Source organism: Mastomys coucha, unplaced genomic scaffold (assembly GCF_008632895.1).
Source record: "Mastomys coucha isolate ucsf_1 unplaced genomic scaffold, UCSF_Mcou_1 pScaffold8, whole genome shotgun sequence".
Lineage (NCBI taxonomy): Eukaryota > Metazoa > Chordata > Mammalia > Rodentia > Muridae > Mastomys > Mastomys coucha.
This window is the reverse complement of record NW_022196914.1, coordinates 26,549,733-26,574,393: the sequence shown is the minus strand read 5'-3', so window position 1 is coordinate 26,574,393 and position 24,661 is coordinate 26,549,733. Positions and strand designations below refer to the sequence as shown.

Genomic DNA, 24,661 nt, shown 5'->3' with positions numbered 1-24,661 from the left:
CGTGGCTGTATAGCTCAGTCACAGAGGAGCAGAGCAGTGTAGAGGAGAGCACAGCAAGACTTCACTGTCTTAGCAAAACCATTCAGTGTGGCTCCAATACGTCGAGGCACCTCACTTGTCTGCTTTGTTCATATCACTACACAGTTGGGCTTGCATTTATTTAGATACAAATGCACAGACATTTAAGGACCACAGTTAGGCATATTTGTGTTCATTTTATGGTTTCTGTTTGTTTGCTTTTTGTCATCTTTGTTCCCATGGCGTTTCAAAGAAGAATTATATTTGGACTGAACTTAGTTCTAGAAGCAAGTTTTTAAAGAGCTGTTTCAGTGTGGGCATATTTGTGACAGTTTTATAAGTTAAATGGAATGAACTGGTATTCCTAGCATGTTACTGATCCTCAGCTCAAAAGTTCTACTCTTGAAAATCTTTTCTGTTTTAATAAAGCATGCCTAGAGGTTCATGTGAGTCTTAATGCTAGCCGTCACCACTGGACTAATTCAGCAAGAATTCTGAGTTTTATGTTAAGACTCAGAGCAATGCCCTAAATTACTTTTGTTTAGAAAGCAGTGAAAAGCCATGATAAACTAAAATGTGGGTAGGACATGAGAAGTTATAAACACCTTATTTTGATCCTCTAATTGTCAGTATATTCATATAAAAGCAAGATACAGTGCATGGGAAAATGAAAGGACTAAGTGCGACCACTACAACTCAAAGAGACTTCATTTAATACCTGTTAGTAAAGTCACAACTCCAGGCTGTTGACAAAGAAAAAAGATAAAGGAACAATCAGATAAACCAAGTGACTATCTATGAAGAAATGTTTAGTCAGATTGAACGACACTCATGAGATCACCTACAGATAAAAAACACCTGCACATTTATGGCAACCAAGCCTGGACCACATCTTGCAGGGCAATTTTCTTGGTTGCCAATGAGGAGTTGCCTTATTTCATAGATTTTTGTTCCAAAAACACCTTCTCAATAATTTCAGCAAATAGTTTTCTTTGGCCATAAGACTGACCATAGCATTTTTTTTCTCTTCAAGGCTCACCGAGTGTCACTCACTATTGAGAGATACTCACAACTCAAGGGACTAGATAGATGGCAGGCCACCCAGCCCAGCTTTCTTGTTTTTAAATTCAGACAATGTTCTTTAACCTTGAGATGTCTCATAAATACAGGCAAACAGAGTGTTCCTGTCAACTGTGGTTTTATTGTACCATTAAGTGTATGTGCTTAAAAAAAAAAAAACAAACAGTAACAACAACTATATATTGGCCTCCTCACAACGCTCAAGGCAAGTAAGCACTTCTCTTTCTAGAGAGTTGCAGGTCTGGTGAAGCACTATGAAGAATACTTTGAAGAGTCCTGGCTGTGAACTGTGGTGTTTTGTCTAGACAGAACAGCACAGGTTGTATATATTTCAAGCTCCAACTCTACATTGCACAGTTGCCTGACTCCAGCGGGCTTCACTCCTTGACATAAGAACATATTCAAATCTTACATTGTATTGCTGGATGAACCTATTTAAGGGTCTTGGGATAATTAAACATCTCTCCCCAAACTTTTATAACACACCGTCAGTAACGTGGGTTAAATGAAATAAGGAGATGGAATTTCCAGAGTGTCAAGGAGCGTTCCTCACCATCTTCAATAACAAAAGAAAAATTTAATTATTTAGCATTTGGATGTAAAGGAATGGGACACAGGGGAAGAAAGGCAAGAAGTAGGCAGGGCCTTGATAATAAAAAGTTCATGTATTTAATCTTTGTTGACTCGGAGGGACTTCCAGAAGATGAAATTTAATTAAGAGCTGAGAAGGTTTCTGAAAAGGTTGATATGCTAGCTGATACACTAGCACTCTGGGTGATAAAGCTTGGTTTTTTTTTTCTGTTTCTTTCTTTTTTTATGCATACCGTGAGGTAACCTTGTTTCTTAAATCACAGGAAACATTCTCACTTATGGGGAGGATGCAGTGGCTTCAATAGCAAGTCCCAAGTCTTGTCTCTTTTTGCTCCATTTGGCTAAAAGCCCTACTTTACTGCTCTTCTCCCACTTATCTTCTCAGATTTGATATCACTGATTCCGGGAAGGGTCTCGGGATGTGCCTGCCTTCACTTTTATATTGGAAAGTGAGGGCATAGTAACTTGTTAAACTGAATAACCTGCCAAGAATCTCACAGCAAGTAAAGGAGGAGACTTAGATTAGATTTTAGTTATTTCTGACTCCACAGGAAGGATGTAGAGAGAAGACTCAGACTCCAAAGGATGGGGGTTCACCAACCCAGGGACTGGCAACCACAGATGAGTTTCAATGGCTGGGAGATAATGTCATGTATCCAGGATAAGCTGGTTGGCTGACCTGCACAGAAGGAACTAGAATGCAGGCTAGGACATGTAGTCTACCTTATCAATGCAAAGACAATGTTGCCCTCCCGACTAACTAACTCCAGTGTGAAGACATTGTTGCCTCTGAATTACTCCAACACAAAGTTAACATTGCCCTACTTACTCCAATACAAAGACAATGCCACCTCTTGACTTACTCCAGTGCAAAGACAATGTTGCCTTCCTGACTAACTCCAATGTGAAGACATTGTTACATTGTTGCCCCTGAATTACTCCAACTCAAAGTTAACATTGCCCTACTTACTCCAATACAAAGACAATGCCACCTCTTGACTTACTCCAGTGCAAAGACAATGTTGTTTCCTGACTTACTCCAATGAGAAGACAATGTTGCTTCCTGATTTACTCCAATTCAAAGACATTGTTGCACCTTCCCCCACCCAGACTTACTTATCTCCTTTGCTTTTGGAGATGCCGACCAACTTTTCGATGCCACCAGCATCCCTTAAGGCCTTTGCATTCTCCATGTTCTTAGTGATCACTTCATGCAGGGTGCAGCACACGGCCGTCACGGTGTCGTCTGACATGGCCTTGCTCCCGGAATTGTTGCTGTTGTTCCCACCAGGAAGTCGGTGGACCAGGTCTCTCATGGCATACTTGCCTTTAGAAAAGAAAAGAAGGGAACCGTAAATTTAGGAAAGGTTAAGGTGGAGGAAAATAGATAATGGAGAGACTGGAACAGAGGAGGAAAAGAGGATGCAAGCAGGCACTGGATGCTTATCTATATGGAGCGTTTCAAATACACACAAGAAGGAACAGTAAAGGTGTCCACCAATGACTACTGTCCAGGATGTCTTCACCACCACACTGTAGATGCTCAGGTCCTACATAAAGCAGCAAGAATGCCTCCCACTTCACACTTTTAATCATGTCTTGAATACTCTTATTACTCGATTCAGTATAAACACAGTGTGAATGCAACTAATGCCTTATTATAAAAAAGAAAAATAATCTGCATGTGACCAACATATGTGAATATTAATCAAATAATTTTGATATCCCATTGGCTGACTCCTGCCTGAGGAACACTTAGTACAGAGAACCAATTGTACTTGCTCATGGCAAAAGCCCTGGGCCTAGGATCTGGGACTCTGTAGATCTATGATTGATTCTCTTTAGAGATAACTTTAATGCCTCTCAACTTCAGTGTTTTCAGTCTTTAAAGCAAGAACAATAGGATATCCACTATTTAAAACCATTTTAAAGATTAGATGAGAAAACATATAGAAAGCATTTATTCTGTGATCAACAAAGGACACAGCCTTAACAGATGTCACGTTGATATCCACATTAGTATGTATGGTGACAGACATAGCCAAGACAGATTGAAATCTGTATAATTTTTAAATTTAATTTATTCATTTATTCACTTTACATCCCAATATCAGCCCTTCCTCTCCTCCCTAGTACCCTATCAAGCAAGTCCTCCCCTGTGGAGAGCCGAGGCCCAAGCGAGAGGCCTCGTAAACAAAGCCCTTATTTGGCTAAGCTACTGCTATTGGTTGCTTCTACATCTGGTGATCTATCTGCTTTTGCTACGTGGCCCATTGGGATTGGCTAAGCTTGGGAGTACTCAACAGCCGAGGGTGGGCCAGGAGGCAGAGCTTAAGTAAGCTCCAGAGAGGCAGGAGCTGCAGAAGACATTAAGATTAGAGCAGGCGGAGAAGCAGGCATAAGAAGTAAGAGCAGGAGGGAGAAGCATTGTAAAAGGGTCGTGAACTTTCCATAAACTGCAAAAAGGAAGAGCTCGTGTAGTTGCGTCTTTCTTGCTGGACGAGGAGGATGCAACACTCCCTCCCCATTCCACCTTCTTCTCTTTTGAAGGGGAAACCCCCTCTGGAGGTCAACATCCTGTCCCCTCTCCCCACCACACATCAAATCTTCATGAGACTAGGCACATTCTCTCCCACAGAGGCCAGACAAAGCTGTCCATTTAGAGGCATGAGATCCACAGGGAAGCAGACAACAGACTCAGGGACAGCTCCTGCTCTAGTTGTGGAAGGATAAGGACAGAAACTCACCCAGAAAACCTTTGACACAAAATGTGCCCTGCCTACAAGATGTGCAGGGACAAAGAGCAGAGACCGAGGGAATGGTCAACCAATGACTTCCCCAAATTAAGACCCATCCTATGGGCAAGAACCAATTCTTGACATTATTAGTGACACCCTGTTATGCTTGCAGACAGGAACCTACCATAACTGTCCTCTGAGAGGCTCTACCTATCAGCCAATGGACACAGATGCAGAGACTCACAGCCAAACATTAGATGGAGCTTGAAGAGCCTTAAGGAAGTGTTAAAAGAAGGACTGAGGGACCTGAATAGGACAGGGACCCTACAGGAAGACCAACAAAGTCAAATAACCTTTAACATTGGGGGTTCTCAGAGACTGTACCACTAACCAAAGAGGGAGCATGAGCTAGACCTAGGCCCCCTGTACATATGTATCAGATGAGCAGCTTGGTTGTCACATAGGTCTCCCAACAACTAGGACCTGTATAATTTAACAGCAGCTGGATCACAAACAGGGGAGGCGACCTTGACAAATAGTCTAAGGAGGTATCCTGTTCACTATGGTAACCTGTCTCTTCCATGGTCTTTTATTGCATGGTTCTGTAACACAGCATTTATTAATCTTGCATGTTTTTTCTTTGTGTGAAAAATAAAATAAAACCTAGCTTTGCGTCCTTACTTCATTTTATCATTACTAATCTTGCCTCACCCAATAATCAAGGTACTTACAGTGACAGATTTATGGAGTGTTTTTCGACTACAAAGCACTTTAGACATTAACAACAGGCCAGCAAGACAATTAATGTGTCCCACCCGCTGCTTCCAATTCTGTTCCTTTAATTTACTTCTGGAGGTAAGCAAGAGCCTGCAGCAAAGTTGTCTGCCTCTAAATTTTGGGGGGCTGGAATTGGCAAATGTTCCAAGTTATGTCCCTTACACACCTCCCATCCCCCAACTAGACATATGAAGCCTAATAGTTACAAGAAATAATTTACCTGCAATATGCCTCTAACTGACAACCTTCCTCTGCTGACAAATTGTCTAGCAACTAGCAACACAGGGCAGGAGAAAGAATCCCATGGGAATAGGCTATATCTTAGCTCCAGGCAGTAATAAATAAAACACAGGGCTCTGTAATATGATAGTTTGATATCTGCTCTTATGCTTCTTTTAGTGGCTTATTTTCACATGGACAGAAAATGCTGATGTTAAATTACGGAAACAGAAGAGTGTCTGCATTCAGTTGATGACAGTTGAAGAAGCATCTGACAGAAGTGCTTTGACTTGGAAACCCCCCAAATGCGGCACATTTATTCCCTAATGGCGGCCTTCAAAGTGTTTGGGAGAGGGTTCTTTGAATGTGTATAGTCCGTGGAGTAAACTGCTTGATGCATTGATCATTAAATAAACTCAGCTCTGATGAAGAGTTTGCTGCCATTGAGCTCGGCATGCCAGTGATTCTATCGTAAGCCACCGAAAGACAACTCTGTCAACTTCTGTGAGAAGAGGGACGTATCCTTTCCTCCTGCCTCTGTCCAGAAAGTGGTAGAGGGAGGAGGTCCTGACAGCAGGATTGAGAGGTACTTCCTTGAGTATGCAGGACATTCACACTTTGGGTGTGGAAGACTGGTTATGTGACCTTAATATTTTTGTTTGTTTGTTTGTTTTTCCCAAGAAAGGGTTTCTCTGTGTAGCCCTGGCTGTCCTGGAACTCACTGTGTAGACCAGGCTGGCCTCGAACTCAGAAATCCGTCTGCTTCTGCCTCCCAAGTGCTGGGATTAAAGGCGTGCGCCATTTGGAGCGGAAACTGGGAATGGAGAAATTTACATGTAAATAAAGAAAATATCTAATAAAAAAAAAGGCGTGTGCCATCACTGCACAGCTTCTGACCATAATATTGTCAGGGGTTGAAAGCAAAAAATGTTGAAAGAAGAGAACTCCCTGCAGAATTTCTTAAGATTTTTTTTTCTGTTTTGACTTAAAAACAATTACAAGGGCAAAGCTACAGCTTAGTTAGAAGAGTGATCACCATGTATGATGCATGAAATCCTGGTTTGATCTCTAATACTTAGGAGGCAGGGACAGAAGGATCAGAAACTCAAGGTCATCCATCCTTGCATACATAGAAAGTCTGAAGGCAGCCTAGACTACTTGAGACCTTGTTTCTTAATACGTAATAAATAAACAAATAAATCTATATTGGAATATATATATACATATGTGTGTATATATACATATGTATACACACATATACATATACATACATACATATATATACATATACATACATATATATATATATATATATGGTTTCTTCATAGATTCCTGATTAAAAAGGCCTATACAAGACACAACTGTTCTGTAATGTTCACAAGAAAGAGATACCACCCGACTAGCAGGCAGCTTTCCATCCAACTCTGTGAACCATGCCATGTGCCCAACATAGAAAAAACCAGAAGTCACTGTTGGTGGAAATTCATGGGAACCATTTTGTTCCTAGCATACAGCACACAGATACTTATTGGACTGCTAGGGGTTCTTTGACAGTTATCCGAGCCTATCTACACTTTCAACTAGCCAAGGGAAAAAGTTGATCAAGTGCAGCCATTCCCAGGTACAGGACCACTTAGGGGACTTTGCAGGTTACTTTAAGAACATAATGTTCCTTTCAACATCTTTGTTTCTGTGGTAAGAACAATTACTGTCTTACATCTGATTGGACAGTTGTGGAAGGCTTCTTTCTCCCAGGAGGCGGACAGTCAGTTAAGAATCCTCTGTAAACTGGGGGAGGGGCAAGGTTGGGCTGATATTTTATAAAGAACCTTCTGTTATATTAAAAGGTCAATCAGATCAAAAGGGGGAGAAACATGGTGTTTTCTTAATAAGGCTCTCTGACCCGCGTCCTTGTAGAAACCATCAGCAGCACAACTCCAGGTAGCCTGTCTGTCAGTGCTCCACACTCCACAGCTGTTCTCACCCCGCAGTGTTTCTGAACACTAGAAAAAGCCATTCTTGTTATGCAGAAAGAAGAACACTGGTCCCCTTCCTTCTTCAAACCTCAGCTATTTTCTAAGGTCTGTGAGATCTGAGAAGCCTTCTGATGTGAAAGGCGTGAATTCCATCGTTGTGTCAGAAGCAGTGGGATAAGCTAAAAAGGTGAGTGGGTCAAACTTATTTTCACAGTTTAATAGTATCAAGGATATTGGATGGGCCATTTCTTTTCTCTTTAGTGACAGAAATGGGCAGAGACACATGGTTCTGGGGCCAAGGAAGGGAGAGGCTGTAGCAGCAGATCGAGACCGTCTTTCTTGAAACTGGAGAGGAAACACTTGGAAGGTCTGCAGAGCCAGAGACCTAAATGGGCACTTGGAGTGCAGCAGCTTGGAGTGCAGTGGCTTGGAGTACTGCGGCGTGGACTGGAGTGGCGTGGAGTGCAGTGGAGTGGAGTGCAGTGCAGTGGTGTGAACTGGAGTGGCATGGAATGCAGCGGCATGGACTGGAGTGACGTGGACTGGCAGAGGTGAACAGCTATGCCCATTTGTGATTGTGCATGCAATGTTACACTGTGCATGTACATATATACATACATGTTATTACTATATATGTATGTATATATATACACATATATAGTGTTATCATATTACAATAAAAGGACTGAAAGAATCCACCCAATAACAGTATAGTCTCAGACTACTTGAATGAAGTTGCTATCTTGAAGAAAAATATTTTCTCAAAAAACCTTTTACAAAAGAGATATGCAGACATGTTTCTCAATGAGTAAATTAATAGTCACACATGCCATGTGAAAAATGAGAATCAACAGAGTACAAGTTGTTAGACTGGCTAAGGCGACAGGAGGCATATTACTTTAAAGACTTAAAGAGGGGGCTGGTGAGATGACTCAGTGGGTAAGAGCCCTGACTGCTCTTCTGAAGGTCCTGAGTTCAAGTCCCATCAACCACATGTGGCTCATAACCATCTGTAATGAGATCTGACGCCCTCTTCTGGTGTGTCTGAAGACAGCTAGAGTGTACTTGCATATAGTAAATAAATAAATCTTTAAAAAAAAAAAAACAGATTTAAAGAGGTTTCAGTATTCACCTAAGGTGCAAAGGGAGGCCATGTATTTTCAGGCTTCTTGCTTAGTGGGATCTGTCTTATGCAAGATCCCATTTATTTCTTCATTTGAGTATGAATAGAGACATTGTAAATTTCCACTTCCAGTTTTACTAAGTGGCTAATCTGACTTTTTATTTGAAATGGTATAAACTAAAAGGGTGTTTAGGTTAAAATTTCATGACAGATTTTGCAAAGTGTTGTTATTATTATTATTATTATTATTATTATTTTATCAAAAATAATTGTGGAGATTCTATAAACTAACTTACTCCATTTGACCAATTTTAATGTCTGTTTTTGAGAAAGTACTGGTCTCTAAAGATGGAAGTACATCAAAAGTCCTTATACTTGCTGATGTAGACTGTGTTACCCTCAGTATGCTCATTCATGTCACCCTTCAGGAGGTACAAGAAGGATGAGTATTACTGAAGGAGGCGGTGCCTGTCAAATCCCAGGAATGCAGGCAGCCTTCCTGAACTCTAATTGGTCTCCAGGAATACCAACTCAGGCATTTGCCTCCCAGCCATTGAGGAAAAAGAACAGTGAGCAAGTGCTATAGGTGAATGTTTTAGAATATATTTACCACAGGGCCTTGCATACACACACACACACACACACACACACACACACACACACACACACACATACACACAAACACACACACAAACACACAGAAAGTCTCTAATACTGGAAGAGGTAGTTTTGCTATTGTTACTACTACAGTCTTATTTTAAACATTATTACTCTGAAGCAAGCCAGCTTTACTTATATATATCCTGTCTTCAGTCACTCAGGGCTAACATTCATTTCTTGTATCCTTTAAGACCTGTTTTTGTAACTGCCTTCTCTAAATCCTATAGTCAAGCTAGTAAAATGCAATCAATCAATCATCAAATAAATGAATGAATGAATGAATAAATAAATAAACAAATAAATAAAATCTAAATGTAAACTACTTTTGGAGTTTCTTAAGAGACACCAAAATATGTTCTCCTTTACCTTAGAAAACATGGGATGCAAAACTTTAGATATATACAGCATTCTGCAGATTTTTATATGACAACATTTATGGTGGTAACAATCCTGTTTATAAAACATGTAAAAGAAAAGTTGAGTGTGACAGCTCACATCCAGAATCCTTGGAGACTGACATGAAGTCAGAGGTCAGGCTAAGCCATATAATGAGACTGTATATAATAGTAATAATAATAATGGTGATGATAATACTAATAACGGTTTGATAAATGAACAAAAGAAGAACTCAGTTCCTAGAGAACTTAGCTCTGACAGGCATCCTCATCTCTACCAGGTGTCAGCAGTAATTGACTGTGTTTTGGAGGGATGCTTGCTCCCCTTCATATAAAGGATAGAAGGATGATGATGGCCAACTCTTTAAAACAAAGGTTTGAGAGCTACCTCCTGTGTTGGTAACCGTGACATACACTTGTATGGATGAGCTGAAGGCCTGGAGGTTTCTCACTCTGTCTTTGTGTCTAGAGCAAGGGTTCTCAACATTCCCAATGCTGTGACCCTTTGATACAGTTCCTTGTGTTGTGACCTACCATAAAATTATTTTCATTGCTACTTTATAACTGTAGTTTTACTATTGTTATGAATTGCCATGGACATAGCTGTGTTTTTCAATGGCCTTAGGCAACTCCTATGAAAAGGTTGTCCAACCTCCACAGGTTGAAAACCACTGGTCTAGAGGGTGCTGGCTCTCACGAGTCACTACTTAACTCCTGTGGTAGACACTTGTCAGAGCCTTGGTATTACTGATTAGAATGGTTATACAACCACGGACACTCAGCTTTACTGCCAGTAAGGAATTTCTGATCTTCTTGCAAGCTTGATGCTTACCTAAGACCCCTTCTAAAGTCTCAGCTCAGCCACAGTGCCCCTTTTTGAACCATCAAAGTAAAAGCCTGCTTACAGGATACTCACACTCGGTGTGAAAAATGCTCACCCTCTTGTGAAAATTAACATCATCAACAACACAGTGTAGAAGCCAGGATTCTCACAGCTCATTCAGTTTCCACTCAGAGCACTCTTAGAAGCTGGATGGTTTGCTAATCCAAGGTCAATAAAATACTTATGAGCAACAAACGAATCACATGTGATTAAATGAAACACATATAATTGTTGTTGACATTACATTTCAAATTAAGCTCTAAAAACCTTCTTCCTACTTCCTCTGTGCTTAGTTTATCACCTCATCTAACCCGGTGTACTGTAAAATTTGAATGAAGAGTTCTTCAAATGGAACCCTCTTCTAATGAATCCTTTAGAATCCATTGAGAAGATCCTCGTGAAAGTTCTTAAAACACATGATAAGATGGAACATTGTCAGCAAAGACTATTACCACTATGCTTGGAAATGTAACAACATACATTGATCAGTCTGGGATGGACATACATACATACATACATACATACATGTGGGCACATAGGACCAGGCAGCCTGCCTGGAGCAATAGTGAGATTGAAACATGACTAAACCATGAAATTCTCATCTAGAGACAGGTGTAAGGATTGCACTTTTCCTGCTCTGGGCCTGCACACTCAGGGGCATGACCCCCACTTCCACCTCCTTTGAGGCAGTCAAGTAGCCTATGGCCAAATTACAGGTCTCTCTCTCTCCCTATCCCTCTTCTTCTCTTCCCCCTCTCAAAAACTGTCCAGCAAGCACCTGGGATTCCTCTTCCATACAGGACACTCACCCTGAAAACCCCCGCCAACTCCTCAAGGTTTATATAGCCCTTGTTCATGTCTACTAAAGAGTGGAAAATGTTTCACTGAATATTGTCTAAGAGCTGTTTCACTGAATACTGTCCAGAAGAGCTATAACACTGAAAATCTTGAAGAAGGCCTTTCCACCCCATCTACCCACCCATCCCAGCTAGAAATTGGATGGAGATACTGCTGACCCGTCCTTTCTGGCTTTGTTTCCTTCTTTCCAGCCCAGTGTACAATGGTATCACACACATATACATATACATGTATATAAATGAAAAAAATATATATGTGTGTATGTATGTATATACACATACGTACACACACACACACACACACACAGTGCCTTTTCTACCTGGGTAATTTCCTTAATTACAGGTTCTCATGGTATATAATGAACCTCGACCTCACCAGCATGTAATCAAGTAAATAAATCTGTTACCATGACCTTACCAGAGATGCTACATTTAAAGCCAAGTAAAATTTAATTAGACATGACAATTTCATTAAGGAACTAGAGCAGTTTGATTGTGAAATTAGTATCTGTAGCCTCCTCCTAGGACATTTGGTTTATGTCATATGGTTTAGGGGATCTCAGCCCTACAGGTAGCATGATCAGGACTGTTGAAAACTCAGAGTTCAGAAACATGGAGAAATCTCTGAGACAGGCAATGGAGTTGATACTTGGAAGAGGTGACTCTCACACCTTAAAGTTTTGTGTTTTTGCTCTAAGTAGCTGGAATGAAAAGAAACAAAACATTTCTGTCAAAAGAAAATGAGCGCTCAAACCAATGGCTGAGTCTTGTATCATATGCCTCTCAACTTGCTAACCACAAAACAGCCTTCCTGAATGGATCAGCATTGATTGCTGTCTGTGTCTATAAAATTAGCGAGACAGATCATCCAACAAATGGTCACAAATAATACAGCTAAGCAAATATCCGTGGTGGTGACTGCACTTCGGCTTAAGAGGAGACTAGCATGGGAAACCAGTCCCTAGCTTTGTCTCCTCTGTGGCAGCATGCACTTCAACATCTCAACACAGAAGCTCATGGGATAAAAAGCACCAAGAGAAAAAAATAAATGAGACACACCCTCATGTTCTTATAGCTTCATATTGGGCTCCAAACTAACTTCATCTCTGACATGGGCTATCCTCATGGATGATGGCAAGGGCGTTCTGTGCAGGAACTGCTGTTTGCACACCTTATGCATCATGCTAAATGTGTACTTTTTTTTATTCCACATATGAACACCAGTAACTAAGGCTTGTTCACTTCTAATAATTCATAAGTAAAATTCTCTTTTTTATTGAAATTTTTTTTTATATTTTATTGAAAAATTTTCATACAAATTATTCTGGTCACCATTTTTCCTCTCTCAACTCCTTTCAGATCCTGCTGACCTACCCACAAACAGACTGGAATACACAGACACACACACACACACACACACACACACACACACACACACACACATTACATAAACATAAAAACACAAAATTGGAAACCACAATTAATATTCAAGAAAAAGACCAATAAGACATAAAACAAAACAAGCAAACAAACACCCAAATAAAGCAATATGAGACAAAAACAAAAGTCTACAAAAATACCACTGAGTTCATTTTCTGTTGGCCACCTACTGCTAGCACAGGTTTAGATTCTAAAAGCTGGGGCATGTGTATGATTCCAAGGAAACATTGTGTTTCAGTACAACAATACTGGCGTAACATGAACTCAACACTGTAGCAGGGGGAGGAAGACCTGCACAGGTTCAGGTCAGATCAGGTCTCAGTGCTGATGAGAAGGGAAGTGGACATGGATCCCACCCGTAACCCAGAGCCTATCTTCCACTGACATCCACTTGCAAAGAAAAATTCCTCCTGTTCCTGTCTTCTTGATACTGTCTCTTTACTTCACCGACTCTCGGGAAAGAGGCAGTGAAAATGTTTTCTCTATGGGTTAATCACAGAAGTTCCTGTGCCCTCATGAGACCTGCTCCACACATGCTAGATTGGAGCAGATACTTTGAGAGATGGATATTTTTAATTACCCTCTTTTATGTATCTGTTACTGTACTTGATCAAATATTTATTTAATAGGAGAAGTGGGCAGAGTTGGGAGGGATCATTGGGAGGTGGGAATATGAGAGCTGGTGTGGACAGAGCTTGAGATACATTCTAGAAGATAGGTTACAGTTTCTTACTATTTATCTAATAAGTGTGATTTTTCAAAAAAAGTACCAAGTTATAACATATCCAAGAATCTATTTCACATGCCTGAATTGATAAGCAGTTGGCTTGAGGAAATGGTGCAAAGAGTAAATAACATTTTGAAGAAGAAATACTATTAAGCAAGGCAGAATCTTTTAACGTTAGTGTGTGTGGTGTATATGCCTCCCCAAGAGTATTTACACCCAGTAAATAACCCTTTTCATCTCTTGGCAATATAAATTGAGTTGTATTTTTGGCACCTTGACATTCTATCCAGAGAAGTCACTGAATTAGATCTGAGGAGTTATCACGCTGTTGAGTGTCAAGGACCGTAAGGAAGTGGGGGGAAATGCGGCAGAAGGTGGTTAGGTTATGCATGTTTAAGGAGCATGAGAATGAGTCTAAAAATAAAAATGGCAGCTAATTAAAAGGAGGCTTGCTTCAGGAGTTCTCTGAATCAGAAGTGAACTGATTTTCAGAAAGATAGAAAATGATGCAAGCAGCGGATACACATTTGAACGGGATTCAACTAATTTGACTAAATATTAAGTATGATAGCCCTCAAAATAGTCATCTCAACTTGTCACCTAATTTTAGCAGAGATGAGAATATTCGAACTTAGCTGATTCAGGAGAAGGGCCTCTTCTTTGTGGTTAGAGTTGATATCCATCAAAGATCCAAGCCTTTTTCCAAGACAAACATTTCATAAAAACAATATAGTCTGCCTGAGACAGCATGAACTAGTGTTTCCACAATAAAAGCTTGGTTTCAGGAATGGTGTCTGGTTTATCCTCTGCCCTAAGCACACTGGGATACTGAGTAGACTGTAACAAGTAGCCTAATGATGGATAATAAAAGCACATTCTCAGGTTCTTGGTTTAGCAAATTGATTTGCACCATTGCCAAAATGGAAAAACGAAACAAAACAACAACAAAAAACTTCAATTAAGGCTACCAAGAGAGGACTACACTACTGCTCATAGTTTGAATGAAATAGCAGTCCCATTTTTTCAAGAACACTCACATCTGTTATTGGCACTTCTGTTGTGCATGGTCCTAGGGGTACAGAAAGGAGACAACACTTCCAACTTACGTATAAGACAAACGCTGTTCAGAGACACTAAATGGCACGTGTCAGGTTGTCTCTTGCATCTTGGTCCCTGCAAGTCTCATGAGCAGGAACTTCCCTCTGCACTGCAACCCTGCTTGGTCCTTTCCTGAACCTCCTCAAAGGACAAACCTTCCAAATGCCGGGAGAGTTGTCCACCATCTTTTCATTCAGTAGGGTATCCCACAGACACTCATCCGAGTTCTATCCTGTGACTGGTCTGTTCTGACACTATTATAAACTCAAAACCAGGTACAATCTTACAACATGATGTCCACTAGTCAATTAATGAACAATTGGGAACAGACTAAGGGCAAATAATGTAGGAAGGAAGAGTGCTTTGGCCTCTGAGAGTTGTGTTCATGCTTACATGTTCTGCTGCAGCCACCCCTCTCCACGAAAGATCTTGGGAACAGAATTTCCGTAAGATGTTGCTAAAACGGGTTCATGTAGCATGGCAGTGTGAACTACTGTACTTGATAGCCAAGGCACTGATGCATGATTTAGTATCAGGAAGTTTACTTCAAATTAGAAAAGTTAATGAATGTCCTGCGTAATCTAATAGAAGCCCACAAATGCAGCTACTTGGGTAATGAAGCTTAATCCAGGCGTCTCCAAACTTGCTTGAACGGAGAGACTATGCAACCCTTCTTGAGAACTATGACTCCAGGGATCACTCGATTGCTTTTGCTACCTGCTCATATTTATGTGGCAACGTCTATGCATTCATGAGTCTTTACCACCAAAAGTGTTTTAATTTCAGAGGGATGTAGCTAATACCAATAAAAGTCAGAATAGATGGAATCACTTGGACTGTGGAAACAGACTCTGTGAGCTAAAATAAAAAGTGGCCTGATGACATATCCCCATTGGTGCGATAGTGGCATGGATGTTATGGGAGCCTGGCCATGTCTCATCTGGTCTAAAGCCGGTGTCATAAGTTGAAACTCATGTCTGGTACTACCCACTGGACCAAAATCCCATGACTGGTAAGGTCCTAGGTTCTAGGTAAGAACCAAATATTATCCTTCTGCTGAATGGACATAGATAAAAGGTCCCTTTAAGTTTTTATCTTTATGATCATAAGTTAGTGCATCTATTGAACTTCACCAGAGAAGATTCGTTTTGTAGTAGATGGAGATTAATATAGAGGCCCACAACTGGTCACTATGCAAAGAATATGAGATTAGGGATGCTCAACCATAAATGAGACTCCTAGATCACACCCCTCTCTCACAAGCTCGGGTATCCGTGTGAAGGGCTGCTGTTGTAATACTCAGAGGTAGTGAATGTCTGCAGCAAATGGTATTTGCTGAACCTGTCATGGCCACTGTACATGAACTCACAGTGAGAATGAAAGAATACCCAAGACTTGTGTAAGATCAAGTGAAAAAAATTTCAGCATGGGTGTGCCAGGTGGTCTTGAAGTCTCACTCCTAGCTGAGGAGCTGTTGGTAAGTGGTAGGTGCTTGGAGAGTTTTCTTCAGGGACGTGAGCCCTGAGAGGCTACTCCTGTTCCACTAGATGGTCCTTGACCCGTGTGCACACTGGCAGCATCAAGTGGACTCAGAGTGTTATAAAGAGCACATAAAGTTGGAAAGGATAAATGGTGGGGAAGATATGGGAGAAATGTAAGGGGGAAAGAATGGGAATAGATTTGATCCAAATACTGTATACATGTATAAACTTCCAAACATTAAGATAATAAGATGACAGAGAAAATTTATGCTTGTATTGGCTGTGGGTGCCCCTAGGTTGCCTTATTCCTAAATGCACTGTCTTATTCTGACTTAACACATACATGCTTCCTGTGACTCTATTTATCCGTGCCTTGTTTAGAGACATAAATATGTATAAGGAGAATGGAATATTTACTGAAACTTTCATCTTTCTCTTAACCAATTAAGTATATATGGAAGAATTCTCAATGTTGCTATTTAAATGCAAGAATTTTTCCATTTTAAATTCACTGATGTTTTCGTTGTCTGAAAATCAAACAATTGCTTTCTATGTTGGTACCTACTGACAAGCTAACAAATGTCTCCAGCAGTGAGCTTCTGTCTGTACTAGGTGCTGTCAGTACCACAGAATCTTATGTGGTTTCCTGTAACTGGTTTCCAGTATATGATTTCACACAGTAAAACTGGTTTGTGAAAGGATTCCTGTAGAGCAGAGGCCAGCCTCAGGAGACAGATGTCATGATGCAGGTAGAAGGGGTGAGATGGGGGAGGGGCTGGTTGGACAGTTACTTGTTCTCTTTTTCCAGCACAAGATGAATCCTAAATTACAGGCTATCAGACCCAAATCAGCCCCAGATCTTCTGAAATCCCTGTCTCCTTCATGTTTAAGGGATAATCCCCCCTATCCTGGTATGAGGGGTTGTTGGGTATAGCATAGCCTCTTCTAACCAAAGCAATAGCTCTGTTTGAGTTTGGGGTTTTTGTTGTTCTTGTTATTGTTTCTGTGATAACTCTTGGAGGAAATGATTTATTTTATCTCATGCTGCTAGTTCTCTATGCATCACTGAGGGAAGTCAGGGCATGAACTACGGCAGCAGCTTGAAGTAGAATCCATAGGAAAATGCAGCTTACTGATCCTTTACTTTCTCATATCCTTCTGGTTTCCTAATATAACCCAGGCCCATCTTCCTAGGGATGGTGCTGCCCAAAGTGAGTGAAGGCCTGGTATATCAATCATCTATCATCAGTCTTTCACAGCCATAGGCACAGGCCAATCTGATCAGGGCAATTTCCTCAATTGAGATTCCCTCAAATGACTTGGGGCTGTGTCAGCCTAACAGCTAAACTAACTAGAACAAGTGCCTTTGTTTAAAACAAAAGGCAGAAAGAGCATCACATCATTCACTCTTACTTTGATGGCTTTTTACTTGTACAAGTTTATAAAACTTGAAGTTTACAGCAAGCTTACTGTGTAGCTTCTGACCATTGATGGATGTATTTTCTGTTTTTTTTTTTTTCATGAGAAAGACACTTGGCATCTTTCATATTTTTGTAATACACGGAATTTGAGAGAAAGAACATTAGAACCCAAAGATATTGAAAAATTATTTTAATAACAGCTGGCTTATGTTTTAGATATTTCTCCCAATTCCCTAGCTTGTGAAAATAGTGTTCCTATGAACTGTAAAAATGTCTTGGGCCACATAATATTGAGTGCTTCTCTGTGAATTAACCACAATGGACATTCTAAGTAGCACCACCAGCATTATTAATCTACAAGCTCATACACTGCAGGCCTATGATGTGTGCATAAAATTAAAACTTATTGGATTTATATTTGATGAATTTGAAAGGTTGTTTTTTGTGTGTTTGTAGTATACTAAAAAAAAAACAACCCAACACTTATATCAACTACTTTGAAGGAGACAAAGAGAAAGGATAAAGGAGAGGCCAAATACATATAACAGAAGCAAAAACTGAGCTCAGAAGACAAAAAGTTGAAAGTTTCCTTCTGCTAATCCCTCTCAATCAAAACGGCTACATATGAGATCTGAGCCCAGCTGATAGCCCACTTATTACAAGCAATATTTAACACTGAGAGGTTCTAGGGAAAGAAAAGGCGCTGGGCAGTCCTTTGACAATTTCTTTATTGTGGTGGGATTTTGCTTGGTGCAAAGGAGGAAGACATGATGAATGGGAGAGATTGCATGGAAGATTAAAAAAGCAGAAAAATATTAGGCACCGGGTATCCATAGTTCAATTGCTCCAAAGCCAAGCAAACACGTGGTGTTTTAGCTTTCTCGTCTATGCAGTCAGCTTTTGAAATCCCCAAGTGTCTATTTGTTTCCTTCACTGTGGAGCTCAAGCAAAGGGTGGTAACACGGCCATTCACACAAGTCTGTGAGTAACTGGCTCAGAGGACACTGGCCTTACGTCCTCTAGGGTTTACTCTGGAAACAGGGGAGAGCTGTCTTTGTCCTTCTTTATCCTCCTGGCTGTTCTTGAGGTTGGTTAAGAATGACTATCTAGCAGTATTACCTTCTAAAGCAGGGACACTAAGTGTGTGATGCACAATGCCCTGGAATTCTCAATTGTCTCCAGTGTATTTCAACATGCTTAGCCAGAGAACAGCAAGGAAAATAATTGCCTTTAAGGATCATGCAAAAGCTGGCACTGTGGTCTACAGATAACTTATTATTTAACAATCATGGTCAGTAATCCAACAAATTACAATCGAAGCTGCAACTATAGTTCTTTATTAGGCAAGTGTGAGTGTGGGAGGTCTTCATATTAGAGGGGTATTTTCAATACAAAGTCTGTAATCCAGTATGAACAGCCGCTACTATATTACACTCAAAATCATTCGACATTATAAGAATGCTTGAAAGAATATCTGGGCAGTTAGTACATCTGCAAGTCTTAAGGTTCAGTGATATTTGATTGGCCTGACACAATTCTATTAGTTAAGCCAAGTTTAAGAAACAACTGTTTACTGGCAAGTTGCTAAGGTCAAGCTGAGGTAAGTATTTTCCTAAATACCAAGTAGATGAGTTCAGAATAAATACTGAATGAGGCCCAAAGGAAAATGTCACCCGGTGAGCTGTTTGCAGATCAACAGCAAACAGTTGTGGTCAGATAAACTGGGTAAAGCAGAGGTGGAGAGGATTGAGGGACTCCCAGAACTGTTCCTGTTGGCAGCTGAGCAGACCCAGAGAAACAGGGACACTGGACACGGAACGTCTTCCATCCAGGGACACTGGACACTGAACTCTTCCATCCAGGGACACTGGACATGGAATGTCTTCCATCCAGTGACACTGCACACTGAACTTCTTTCATCCAGGGACACTGGACATGGAATGTCTTCCATCCAGGGACACTGCACACTGAACTCTTCCATCCAGGGACACTGCACACTGAACTCTTCCATCCAGGGACACTGCACACTGAACTCTTCCATCCAGGGACACTGGACATGGAACTCTTCTGGAATTCTTTCATACAGGGACACTGAATACTGAACTTCTTCCATCCAGGGACACTGCACACTGAACAACTTTCATCCAGGGACACTGCACACTGAACAACTTTCATCCAGGGACACTGCACACTGAACTCTTCCATCCAGGGACACTACACAAAGAACTTCTTCCATCCAGGGACACTGCACATGGAACTCTTCCATCTGGGGACATTGTACACGAATCTCTTCCATCCAGGGACACTGCACACACAACTTTTCCATCCAGGTACATATGGGACTCTCTCATTCCCTCTGCACTGGTTTCCTGTGACTGTTACATCAAGTGACTTGAGCGGGTTAGTGTTTCAAAGTCAGACTTAGATTTCTTTTCACCCTTCTGGGAGCTCTGAGCCAGAAACTAAGATACGGGCAGAGCTGTATGCCCATGATAGCTAGAGAACATTTCTTCACCTCCAGCTAGATCTGGCAGCAGCCGCCTTTCCAGAGAGGGGCTGCATTGCTTCAGTGCCTTCGCATGGCCTTCTCCTCTAAACACTTTGCTGCCTTTTCTGCGTCTCAGGGGGACTCTCATCTTCGGACTTAGCACCCATGTGAGTTCTTCACATTGGTCTCATCTCCAGACTCTTGCTTCTATCTTCAAACATTCCACTTTACACATAAAGCCACACTTACAAACAGAAAATATTTATTTTCAACCTACCCAGTTAGTGCCAGCTCCCTATGGCAGCCCTAGCAGGTAAATGTCTGGGTCAATACTGAGCTTCAAGTACATGTTCAGAGCAGATACTCTGAGCTGGAGATCACTAGTAAGGGTTAACTGCGCTTTGCTTTGTCTGACAACTGTGCATGCACAACCACTCACAGGCGATTCTGTAAGATTTGTCATCCTCACAGAGTGGTGTTTCAAATCTCCTTGAATCGCATGAGCACCCCTGAGCTAAGGTTAGTGCTTGAGAAAAAACAAAGAAGGACACAAGCATCAGTTCCATCCAAATGAGGATGCTTCAGCAAGTTCACCAGCCGCTGGCACCATCAGCAACACTGTGTTCTTCTGTCCTAGTGCACTGGGAAGAAAGAGCTTCGAGATCCATGGAGTCAACCAAGCACAGCCAGGTGAGACAGCGAAGCCAACCCCTCTGCCTGCAGAAAGTCTTCCCTAGTGACATAAAGCCCATGGACCAATAATATTGGAGATAAAAAAGGAGTTTAGCTTTTATCCCAAGTGACTGCTCTCGGTGTTAGTTGCCCTGGGAATTTTGAAAGGGTTAATTAGGTGGGTTTAATTACTGCAAATATCTCTGCGAGGCTGCGCTTTTATCAAGGAAATGCATGTGTGCTTAGGGTCTTTATTCTGGAAATTAAAGATTACTTTTAGCAGGGCTCCACTGCTTCATAGAAGCTGAAAAAACTGTCAGAGCCTGCCTTCTTCTATCCATTGGGAAATGTTATAGGAAGAGGTTGGCCCATTGCTCCTCAGAATACACACACACACACACACACACACACACACACACACACACACAGAGACACACTCACACACATGCATGCACACACGCATGCATGCACATGCACACACACACACGCACACATGTGCACCACACATGCACACACACATGCACGCATGCATGTGCACACACATGCACGCACGCACAAATGCATGCACGCATGTGCGCGTACACAAAGGCATGCATACATGCATGCATGCATGCGCAAACACACACACGCATGCACGCACACACGCATGCACGCACATGCACTCACACATATGCACACACATGCACACACGTATGCACGCATACACATATGCATGCATGCATGTGCACACACACACACAGACACACACCACACATGTGCATGATGCATGTGAGGTCACACATGTACACTCACACTTGTGAATACATACACAATGTATACACATGTGCTGTGATTTTTGTTCACGGGGAGGTCAATAAAAATGTGAGATGCACATATGTCATTACTTGATGTCGAGGAATAGGCCCGGAGATGCTGCGTTAAGTACCAATACTAGTAAAGTTAAATCAGGAATATGAAGCCACATGGGCCCTTGATCCTATCCACATGCAGTCCTGCTTGAACTTTGTGACTAATGAACTGAGTGGAGGTGCTCAGTGTGTGTGCATGATGTGTGTGCAGAGACCCATGTGCATTGTGGTGGAGGGATGAGAACAATTTTTGTCCCTGGTATTTTTGCTTCCTGTGTAGTCTGCTACTTTGCCTGGCTAGCTCCAATTTTTCTAGGTTCAGTGCTAGGGTCTCATCATTTAGGGATGGTTTACAATTCCCCACACAATTCACCCTCAGCAGGTCCTCTTGACCACTCCTAAATCCAGGTATCCTTCCAGCGCAGCCAAGTGTCTTCTCACCTCAGTGGTCATCCTGATGCATGGGACAGAGGCATTGTTTATGTTCCCAGAATTGAAATGGCTCTGTATCCTCAACTACTGTATGAAAACACACATGGCCCAATTTCTGTGTCTACTTAGACATCAATAAACCACAAGTCCAGACTACAGTACACAAAAGTACCCATTGTAGTTTTTAAGAGTCAAGTATAACTCATTCTTTAAATGATGGCAGCTATAAAGTGGTCTGGAATTTAACATTATGATGTGTGCTGTGTTTTGTTCGTCTTTTCTTCATGTGTGCATGTGCCTATGTGTGTGTGTGCATGTATGCGGATCACGTGTGTGTGCAGGGTGGGGGTATGGAAGAAGAGTGTGCACAGAGGCCCAAGGTTGATGTCTGGCTCATCCTCAATCACTCTTCCACCTTATCATTAATTTATGGTCTTTTCATCAACCCCAGAGCTCACCAGCATAGATGTTTTCCCCTAGCTGAGCCTCCATGTCCACCCAGTGTTTCCTGGGTTCGGGGATCTGAATTTTGCTCCTTTTTGCTTGTGCTAAAGGTGCTTTAGTCAGTGAGACATCCTCTAGTCCACATACCATGCTTTTTTTCCAAAAGGATTCCTGCATACATGTATCTGTTAGTATACCTTGTGTTGTCTATGGAGCCAGTGGGAACCACACCATAAGACATTTCTAACAGACACGTAAGTATTTCTAGAATATTTTCTTGTGGTCAGTCTTCCCCACCTCAGCCCTCCTAGTACTGATCCTATGTTATCTGTAGAGAATAAAGCCCATATTTTTAGGCAATTAGATAAAGGATGTATTCAGATATATTATCTGGCTGGATCACACAATAGGTTTGGAGGATTTTCTAGTTGTTGTTTTCAGTTTTATGTGGATATAATCTATGTCTCTCTTAAACACAGGAAGCACTTTAGGGGATAGATGCTATTTCCTGGTTTCCAAGGCTTTTTAGGAGATGTCTAAGATCTCTAGTGTTGCTAGTCTGTCTAAGATGACTGGTGCTACCGACATTTTGGTGGTGAGGACTATCCTACGCATGCCTGGCCTCTATTGCTGGTTTATACCACTGTGTCAAAAACTATTTCCAGACATTGTTAAATGTGTCCCAAGAGAATCAAATTGCCAGATGTTAAGAGCAATGGTTCCAGAGCGTCAGAGGTGGGACCAGGTAACTTCTGGATAGGTGGCAGGCAATTCTGAAAGTCACGGAGTGACAGTGTCTTGGTGTCTATTCTGTATTCCTCTTCCTAGCTCAGTAACCTCATAAGCTCCAGGCACTTCAAACCTTGTGGGCTTTCAGAAGCTTTGGTGTGATTATAGGGGCAGACAGAAGATGTGATTTGCTATAACTGACGTAATACAAATTGCTTGTCAATTCCTTCTCACTTGTCTGCAGAGTGCAGCCATGGGAGAACACCTTCACAGAGGAGAATAGGTGTGTAAGCATGCAGTGGAGCAGAAGTTATACAGGAAAAATAAGTGTGGAAGCATGCACTGGCACAGATGCTATGCAGGAAAATAAGTGTGTAAGCGTGCACTGGAATAGTCACTATGCAGGGAAACTCTGAACCTGGGGAATGAACTTGTCAAGCCCACTGTGATAATTCCCCATTGGCTCCCTGAGATACTGGGAAGTCCCAAGCTACCTGCTCATGCATCTTCCCTTACACTGAAAGTAGGTAGGTAGGTGTGTGTGTGTGTGTGTGTGTGTGTGTGTGTGTGTGTCCCTCATCTGCAAGGCATTCTGAAATTCCTTCAAATTTGTAACTAATGTGCACTCTACAGGTATATAACTCTGCCCTTTGCTGCACAGTATACCTTCAGTAAATAACCAGACTTTATAGCAATTTTATAAGACTAAAACGTGCCTTTTCCTTAAGAGAAATATACTTTACCATTTATATCTCTTTGTTGTCATTCCTTTTAAATTGTATGCTGCACTCAATTTGTCGTAGTGAGGATATATGCTGTGTTCTCTGTGGCATTCCAGATAAGGAGTAAAGACTCCCGAGGGAGGCATTGCTGGCACCAGGTTCATGGTAGGGCCTAGCAATGCTTATTGGAAGAGCCATGGAAATTGAATAATGTGGTTCTTCTCTAAGCATATTCTTAAAAGTTATTTTTAAAAATAGTTTATGCTACAGAACTCTTGTATGCAGTTTACAGCCCTGAAGTTTTGAGCATGTACTCTACCTCTCCTTACAAAGCTTGAAGCACTCCCTCCTTTCTTGAAGCCACTCTGTACATCTCCTTGGGCTTACTAACTTATAGCTATGAACCAAGATCATGAACACTTTCCCACGAGAAACCCACTCCAAAGCATCCACCAAGGCTGGACTCAGAAAGCAGACAGAGACCCCAGGGTGTGTTAGATGGTTCCACTGATCAGCTAGTACCTGTACCTTCAAAATGCTCTCCTTTATGATTCCTCTCTCCTTCTACAGACAGGACCTTTACACAGAACACAAGAGGGGAGGCACTCACAGCAAGGGCATAATCTATTCCAAAACACCTATGTTTTATTTGTTACAATTATAAATAATATTAATGTAAGATATGTTAGAGTAAGAGCTGTGCTGCCTCCAAATGCAGCTCCCAGGGTGGGAGATGGTTCTTGACAGAGGACTTGCAAGGCTAGCCCAATGCTCTGGGTCTGGTCCTCAGCCCTGGAAAGAAACCCACCCTCTCCTGAAAGAGTCAACGTATAAATGGACAA

General features: G+C 41.5%; 1 protein-coding gene across 6 annotated transcripts in view; it reads right to left on the bottom strand.

Moving 5' to 3' along the window:
- The window catches only part of Ctnnd2 (catenin delta 2), an 851,684-nt gene that overhangs the window by 49,459 nt on the left and 777,564 nt on the right, over nucleotides 1-24,661 (bottom strand). For all 6 annotated transcript variants that reach the window (XM_031360311.1, XM_031360312.1, XM_031360309.1 and 3 more), the window contains one exon: nucleotides 2,806-3,016. In XM_031360311.1, coding sequence (XP_031216171.1) covers nucleotides 2,806-3,016 — 211 coding nt within the window. The remainder of the gene's footprint in view (nucleotides 1-2,805; nucleotides 3,017-24,661) is intronic.